At 41.0% G+C, this 8,857-nt stretch overlaps 1 protein-coding gene and 1 non-coding gene across 2 annotated transcripts in view; one reads left to right on the top strand and one right to left on the bottom strand.

The window, feature by feature from the left end:
- Nucleotides 1–8,857, top strand: part of LOC116841273 (diacylglycerol kinase eta) — a 38,924-nt gene that overhangs the window by 25,355 nt on the left and 4,712 nt on the right. Inside the window, 15 exon segments of the mRNA XM_032809009.1 lie at nt 3,866–4,067; nt 4,193–4,329; nt 4,410–4,501; nt 4,573–4,703; nt 4,778–4,946; nt 5,063–5,165; nt 5,645–5,647; nt 5,782–6,104; nt 6,185–6,493; nt 6,607–6,755; nt 6,837–7,083; nt 7,169–7,554; nt 7,654–8,009; nt 8,130–8,463; nt 8,542–8,769. Of these exon segments, the coding sequence (XP_032664900.1) occupies nt 3,917–4,067; nt 4,193–4,329; nt 4,410–4,501; nt 4,573–4,703; nt 4,778–4,946; nt 5,063–5,165; nt 5,645–5,647; nt 5,782–6,104; nt 6,185–6,493; nt 6,607–6,755; nt 6,837–7,083; nt 7,169–7,554; nt 7,654–8,009; nt 8,130–8,463; nt 8,542–8,769 (3,118 nt within the window). The 5' untranslated portion in view covers nt 3,866–3,916.
- On the bottom strand, nt 2,092–2,163 carry Trnat-cgu. Its single transcript has one exon. It is a non-coding gene; the product is annotated as a tRNA-Thr (tRNA).

The raw sequence follows: 8,857 nt of genomic DNA on the forward strand, positions 1-8,857 counted from the left end.
TACTGTCAAATCGATTTTTTTACGAATTTTCGGAGAACGAATGATCTTATGAGTCTCATACTCTAGAACTATAAGCCTAGAACTTCTTAAGCCTAGGCTTCTTAAGCCTAGGCTTCTTAAGCCTAGAACAACTCAGAACAAAAAGATCTCGGTTGAAACAAGAAAGATAGTATAAGTTTACTCTTGGTCCGATAGACTGTTTGTCAAAAAACTTTTTTTTAATTTTTCGGGCTTATAATTAAACTTATTGATTTGTGCTTTTGGAACAATGTTTGGAACAACTAGAACAATCTATATCGGTATCGGAATGCTTTATTTTCAAAAAATGGGGTGCCAGGTCAAAAACATTTTTTTCATTTTTTGGACTTATAATTCAACTTACGGATTTGTTCTTTTGTAACAATGTTTGGAACAACTAGAACAATCTATTGCGGTATCAGAATGTTCGATTTTCGAAAAGTGGGGTGCCAGCTCAAAAAATCATTTTTTTTGTTTTATTCGAAAACCGTTTCGAATGAAGCAATATCACTTTGGAACAATGTGGTACAAAGTCAGAACAATCTGAAACAACTTTCAAAATTATAAATTTCAAAAAGTGGGGTGCCAACTTCATACACTCGAATGTCCAGGATGAGAGGTATGTGTCCGGGAATTGGTGCTTTTACCTCGCCCACATTAATTCGTCACTACACTACTACTTGCTATATGAAGCAAGATGAGTATCGTTGTCGCGAGTACAAAATACTATTACCGAAATTATTTACCACCTCTGTCGTCTCCATTGTACAGTTGGATCGTTGCGAACAATACGGCGACCCGAGCAATCTGAAACCACATAACCGGCAATTTCGTTCTGGGAGAATCAGTTAAACTCACTTATCGAAGAGAGGATCTGCGGGCGTTTATACGGCTTTAGATTGCATTTTGAGAATGCCAATGGGCGAGAGAGCGCAACGGTTTGCACCGCTGACGCAGAAATTTATTGCGTCGCAAACTACGTTATTCGCATGGAAAACATAATTGTATTCACCTCCATAGAGAAGGAGAGAGGGGGGAGAGGAGAGAGAGAACACAAGAAAGAAAAGTAAAGAGAAAGTGTAGAAACGACCGCGTTTCTTTTTTCGCGCGATGAATGGATCGGCCGTATGCACAAAGGCCGCTTCGCGTTCGAATTCGCGTGATATCGCGGCTCGCAGAATGAAAGCGGCGAATGGATAACATAAAAGGCCGCAACCGACAGGCTCAATCTCACCTGACATTCAACATGTCGTAGCGTATGCACACATGTATGCACGAGTGTGTGTATGTGTGTGTGTGTGTATATAATGAAGTGACTTTTTTTATTCTACTTAGTGGTCGGGATGAGCTTGTCCACCAATTTCTTTATCCACGCACGTACGTACTAACCAACTCCCGGGGCTGAAGAGTGGCTGCGACGATAAAGCAAATACACGGTAGTGTCGTCGAGTCCACCTACTCGTCGTCATAATTCACGGATCGTTATTTGCACCGACTCGTTCAACTCGCGAACTCGCCAAGTCGCCCCCGTAATAGATACGAGACCCGAGGGACGGCTGTCGGAATCATCGTCGTGGTCTCCGTCGCCGAGTCTGGTAATGAAAAAGAAAAAAAAAAGTCAATCGATCTTGTTTGATGGAATAACAGTTTGCTGGAACAAGTTCGCGTATCGTAAATGTAATGTCTGTATCACGCGATGTTATGACATTTTATGTATTATTAGCTCAAAGAAACAAAATCGTGACGTGTGTGCTTTTTGTTAATAGTGTTCCTACGCGCGCGACTTCCCATACAGCACAAATCTTCAAAGAACGTTCTAAGGATATTTTAAGGACATTGATACATTCTAAGAACGTCCCAGAACATTTTCTGAAGATTTTGTGTTATCTGGGTTGAAGAATGTTTACTTTCAAAACTTTGCGAAACTACCTAAAAATTGTTTAAAATTGCTTCAGAAATGTTCAGATAGATTAATAATAGTTCAAAAGATAATAATAATGTTAATAATAATTTCATTGCGTAATCGTGTCCGCCTCCAAAAGCTAATCGTATCGCAAAGAAGAAAAAAAGGCATGCCTCCTGTGAGGTTTGAACTCACGACCCCTGGTTTACGAGACCAGTGCTCTACCACTGAGCTAAAGAGGCGCACTGTTTCTTCCGAGAGTATTGTTCACCCTCCTATTTACCACATGAAAGTCAAATAATTCACTTTAGAATCGACGCGATGGAGATAAACGTGATCTCGATGCTCGATAACCCCAAACATACACACGCGAGCATACTCAACCAACTTTTCCTTCTCACTTCCTCTCGACGATAGAAATCGCCGCAATAATTTCCCTGAAAGCTCGAGGGAACGAGCAAAAACTTTCGAGACATCAATGAAAGTGAAAAGCGGGAAAGTTGAACATTCGACGATTATGTAATCGATTTTCCGATTTCACGTTTGAAACGGCAACTTTCAACTACATTCAATCGCAAACTTCGACGAGAAAACGTGTACCAAAGAGCAAGGACGACTTTCCAAATCACGAGGATCGCGAAGAATATCGCGAAAGAATTTTCGAAAGTTCCGCCCGTTACGAAGGACACACGCCTGTCCAGAGATAGCGCCTCGATACACCCCTGTGTCCACCTGTCAATAAATACGACCGACACGTGTGGCTGGTCGCTTCGGCGCGTGACGGTGCGAGGGCGCGAGGTTTTGTTCCCGCCGCGGATAAACGCGCGCGATAACGCGTCTGAACGCGCGGCCGCCGGCGTCCAGCTAGATAGCCGATGTATTGACAGCCACATCGTGCCGCGCCGAGTGTATTGACAGCTATGTTTGCGCCGCGCCTTAACTCCTTCGTAGCTCGAGACGGCGCGAAAGCGTCGGCGTCGTCTCGGCCGTCAAGGCGAGACACAATGGCGCACGTGGTATCGCGCGTGTGTCACGAGAGCGTTCTCGTAACAATGACACACGCGCAGATCCCGGCGCGGGATATTTATTTATAATAAGTGATGCGACGTCGTGACATGCGCCATGGGAAATAGGGCGCGTTGCCTGTGGCGGAGGCAGCGGCAACAAAAGCCGGAGAAGAAACGGACGAGCCGATGCGTCGCGTTGCGTCGCGTCGGCCGCCGCCGCCGACGCTGCGTCGCGCGAGTTGTTTCGGACGCGCCTCACTGAGAACACGTGTATGTGTCGCGCAGTGACGGCTGACTCTTCGGTCGTGAGACAGATATTCGTCAAAACGGTGAATCGAAGCGCGGGTCGTGCGTATTACTCACGCGAATGACTTCGCCGTTGTCGTCGCCTCCGCGTCGCGAACCGCAATTCAAATGTCGAAGCAACGAAGAACCCGCTCAATGTGTCGTCGCTGCTGAGGTTAAGCCTGCGGAATGGACGTGGGTACGCATCTCTTGGATTGCAATTAGGTCGTCCGGCCGTTCGCTCGAACATCCCACCTCTTAGTTATCTGGATCCAGTAGCAATACCACATTACCGATTGTTTATAATCAATAGACCATTGGCTTGGTATCAACATGTACGCACACGTCGCAAACATCGATGTTCCATTGATGTCGAGCTTCCGAGCTCTTCTGCTGAACTACTCCTCTCGATCGTGAGACGTTGAAGGCGGCAGTGATTCGTTTTAATTCCAGTTTCGAAAACTGTTCCTTGCATGTTTCAGTCAACAAATTTATTGTTTTACTCTGACAAGTACAAACAGAGAAATAAGATATCAATTTATATCATAAATTTGTATTTCTTACATTGGATTTATATATATCATTTTGTATGTTTTAACATAACATAATTACTAAAATATCACTATATGGCATTTTGTTTCTTGCGTATTAGGTGATAACTCCTCTTGGATAATTGGTTTTATGCGGTGAAAACAAACAAGACATGGAGGAGTGGCAGCCTACATTAAAAGCAACAGAAGGTCCTTCTCAGGATGATTCTGGGATTGCAGAGTTACTAGATGGTAATCATCAGTGGTATGCAACTAATCATGCCAGACCTACATACTGCAATGTCTGTAGAGATGCTCTGCATGGTAAGGAAAATTGTATTTCTATAAATAGACATATACCAAAAACAAACAGTCAAAATTATTTATGTAAAGTCACTCAAGAATATCATTAATTACAAATTCATGCAATATGTGGAATACTGTTGCAGGTGTTACTTCCCATGGTCTAAGTTGTGAAATGTGTAAGTACAAGGTACATAAGAGATGTAGCACAAAAGCAATAAATAATTGCAAGTGGACCACTTTATCCTCCATCGGAAAAGATATTATTGAGGACCAAGATGGGGTATGTATATATCTCCACCTTATTTGCAATGAGAAAAATTGATTGTAACCTATTTGAGCACACATTAATTTTTGTTGTAGAACATTATAATGCCACATCAGTGGATGGAGGGAAACTTGCCAGTGTCCTCAAAATGTCTTGTCTGTGAGAAGACATGTGGCTCTGTACTTAGGTATTCATACTACAATATAATTTTCACACAAGAAATCAATAGAGAAATTATAATGGACACATTATTCACAGGCTTCAAGATTTGCGGTGTTTATGGTGCAGAGCAACCATACACACAGTATGCAAATCTGCTACAAGTATCAAATGTCCACTAGGATCAGCTAAATTGAGTATAGTACCTCCTACGGCTTTGCATAGTATAGGTAAATGTCAAATTTGTACAAAATATACAAAACTTAAGTAACATTAACAACTATATGCCACATAAAATTATCAGGTAGTGATGAAGCCTGGGAAGCAGTTAGACCTACGGGCTGCAGTCCACTTTTAGTATTTGTAAACAGTAAATCTGGTGACAATCAAGGTATTAAGTTTCTTAGGAGATTTAAACAATTACTGAATCCCGCACAAGTGTTCGACCTTATAAAAGGAGGACCAGCTCCAGGGTAAGCGAATTCTCCTGTAATGCGAGTGTCGATCAATCGAGAATCTTTGCTCGTCAATCACTCCACCGGGGGAGTGTGCAAGTACATCGAATATACGAATCGTGTCTTTTACCCAGATTAAAACTGTTCCGTCACTTTGATCCTTTCCGGATCTTGGTGTGCAGTGGAGACGGATCTGTAGGATGGGTACTTTCAGAAATCGATCGGTTAGGAATGCATGTGAGTAAGCCTATGTCTTGCAAGAAGTAGTTTCATTCGGCATGGAACTTTAGCCTTTATTATTTTTCCTTGAGTCTAATCCTGCTCTATCAGAGCTGCACTAATTAGTCATATCTCTTTGCACAGTAACTTAACATAGCAACTTAACATTAGATAATTTTTTATGCTATACGTGCATGAAATTAAATTCTGCTATAATTGCAGTATGCGCGCAACTGTCAAGCTCTTGGTATAGAAGAAGCGCCGTTTGAAAATTACTAACGTAGCCCGACCTTCTTTTAACGTGTATATTGGTATACTTATTGGCAAACTGTATTAGAGTAACCAGATCTATGAAAGATATTGCATTGATGGTATTAACTTCTTCAAGTTTCCTATTATAGTGTGCTTGGCGTGTCTCTTTTATGATTCTATTGCAGATGAAACTGGTGTGTGTGCTTTAGGCTTTGTGTATGCAAAACTTCTAACTTTATTTACAGACGGTAAGTATGAACTTGCATGACTAATCTAACTAATATGTAGCATTCTAATAAAGATATTAGTATGTACGACTAAATATTATATACCGTGTGTCTTGTAATAGAGACGTATACTTATGTTTTTCTGAAATTTGCAGAAGCAATGCCAGGTTGGAGTACTGCCTTTAGGAACGGGAAACGATTTAGCCCGTGTGTTGGGCTGGGGTGCATCGTGCGACGATGATACACATTTACCTCAGTTACTAGAAAAGTACGAAAAAGCGGGCACGAAGATGTTGGATCGGTGGAGCATTATGACGTTCGAACGCGGTATACCTCTGCCATGTCATAAAGTGACTTTACATCAGCCTGACCCGGCTTTAAATTCGAGCATAGTTCACGAGTACGAAGACAGCGTTCTTGCTCACATAACAAACATTTTGCAATCTGATCAAGACGATGTAATTATATCTAGTATCAAGTGAGTAATTTCAAGTTAGTCGTAAAATTGTATACCAACTTTGTGAGTTTCGCATTGAACCGTAATCTTTTTTTTCACAGAGCTTTATGCGAAACAGTAAAAGATTTTGCAAAGCATATACTGGACGCCAGTCTAAACATAGGGGACCAAGAACTGAGAGAAAAGTCCGAAGTACTTCAACAAAAACTTGACTTGTTATTGCAAACATTATTGAAAGAAGAAAGCTACTTATCCGATGATGAGGAAGATGCTGACGTTGATACTATAAGAACAGATATTTCGAGTAGTAACCAAGAAGAAGAAATTCTAGAAAAACTAGAGAAGGAAATAACAAATCTAAACAAGATCAAGAGAAGATGTTATATGGAAAAAGATAACGTGATGTCTAGGTATGGGGATATATATATATATATATATATATATATATATATATATATATATATATATTACTATTAAAATAAAATTAAATATATATAAATCTTTTTTTAATTATCTTTTTCAGAGCAAATAGCTTGACAAGAGCTATTCGGAGTTTAGTGGAACACACGGAATCGACTATCGATGAACAGAATAATCCTTCAGACGAAAGGCAAAGTAGTAAAATGCCAAACATTACCATAACATCCGACATTTCTCCGATAAATTTGGCGAGTGAGTTATTCACATTACGACGATAAATGAACTACTTATAGTTTTCCTTTAACCTCATTTTCTCGTAATGCATAATTCAAGGTAAAAACCAACAATTAGATTTACCTGGACTACAAATAGACCAAATCAACAACTTCAGTTTAATACCAATCATCGACTCTGCCAGCAGCATAGACTCTGTCAGCATTTCACCATATCCCAGCCCTAACGTGGAATCTTTAAGCCCAATGCCGGATTTCAGGAGAGACTTACAGCCAGAAAGGCTATTGACTTTTTCTATGCCTGACAGGCTCACCGACAGAATAAATAGCGAGAACATACCGCAAGGGTAACTTTAATCAACTCAACACACATGAGATAGTCATTAATTTGCTGTGATTCTAACAGTTATACGTATGTCAATTTGATTCTAGAGCTTTCAGTTTTGATGGGCTCACAGTGCAAAATCCTTGCACTCAGCTGGGACTGCAAGTAGCTACTAACGATTATTTTATATCCTCTGAACTCACACAAGTGGAAGTCTCTTCCGATATCCCAGTGACTGTGACGAGAACTTCCTTGGATACAAGCATACCATCAGACGACGCGACCATGCAAGACGTTATCACTTCTCCTGATACAGATTCACTTCATTCTAGAAATATCTCATCAGAATCTCACGCACAAAAGCGTGACCCGAAGACTAAAGTAGATCCGAGTAGTAGTAGCTGTACCAACAGCATCATCAGTACGGACAGCATAGTCTCCGACACTTTGGACTCCAGGAGCTACACCGTTCGAAATAGCGAAAGCGAAATCGGTAGGTGGATCTTTGTCTACATGGTAATATCGTAGAAGCGCTGTTCTTGTGTATATTTTATATACGTAATTATTAGATAATTCCTCTCACGCTTTTCAGGTTATATAGACAGTGACATATTCGATTCGTCGAAAAAATCGAACAGCTTGGAGATTAGGCACATCGACTCGCCAGATAACTCTGACGTGTTTCCCAGCGAGGCTCAGCCGTCTGTGAGCATGATGGACGATCTAAGTTCTCTCGGACAAGACTTGATCAGTACGATACTGACTGAAAAATATGATTCTGTTAAAGAATGCTTGATGCTCGAGGATTTCGAGAAGATCGAGAAAATCGAAAAACCGCAGAAACCGCAGAAATTTTGTAGTTTGGCCCGGTTCGTTGAGGGAGACGACATCGCGAGACAGTCATTCAAAAAGAAAAATGTCAAAATGGACAAAGGAGTGAATATTGAGGTACTTTGGAAATTTAAGTTTCCTGAGATTAAATCAGTGCTCTGACTAACACGCGTTTGCGAGCGCGTGTTAGCTCCGAATTAAAATATACAAATTGATGCATCTTATTTCTTTTATCAGGAAAATAAATGCAAAACAGAAGGCTCAGCGACGTGTTTGCGTGTGTCAGAAAACGAGTCAATGCAATCTGTGGAGACGAATGTGATACCCATAGCGACCAAGTCTGAAAATATTGAAAGGACGTCCGATTTGCTGAGCCCGATATGCTGCATCAACATCTCATCGGACAACACGCCGGTTAACGAAATACCCCCTACGAACTATCCGCCGATGTTTAGTGTCATCATTGATCCACCAAGCCCATCGATGTCGATCAAGAGCCATCAGGAGCTTAATTTGAATGACAGGCTGGACCCGCATATGAGACAGTATAGCAACGGCCATATGGAAAGACGTGAGTATCTCTAACTGAGATATATCATTAACAATAATTTATTTTGATATATTAAATCATACTTTTTTTCCGATATAGTGACTGTGGAGCTGCCCGACTCAGGATTTTCTCCGCAAGCTACACGACGTATCAGCAGCGGCAGTTTACTGAAAACATCAGAACTTATGTCGTTGACGGCGACCGCTTCTTGTTTGGATAGTTCGAACGTGAGTTTGCGTAACGAGAGATCAAGATCAATGGACAAGACGGAGAATGTGAAGAAGCTTCCGATAATAAATCCTTTGGTCCGATTGCCAATGTGGCCAAGTGAGTTGAAAATAATATGATCTGATATCTTTCTCCCGTACGGTATTAAGCGTCTTAAAAAAAAAAAAAAAAAAAAAACTTGTAGACG

Source organism: Odontomachus brunneus, unplaced genomic scaffold, assembly GCF_010583005.1.
Source record: "Odontomachus brunneus isolate Ranch 3 - 2012 unplaced genomic scaffold, Obru_v1 Obru_scaffold_015, whole genome shotgun sequence".
In the NCBI taxonomy this organism is placed as follows: domain Eukaryota; kingdom Metazoa; phylum Arthropoda; class Insecta; order Hymenoptera; family Formicidae; genus Odontomachus; species Odontomachus brunneus.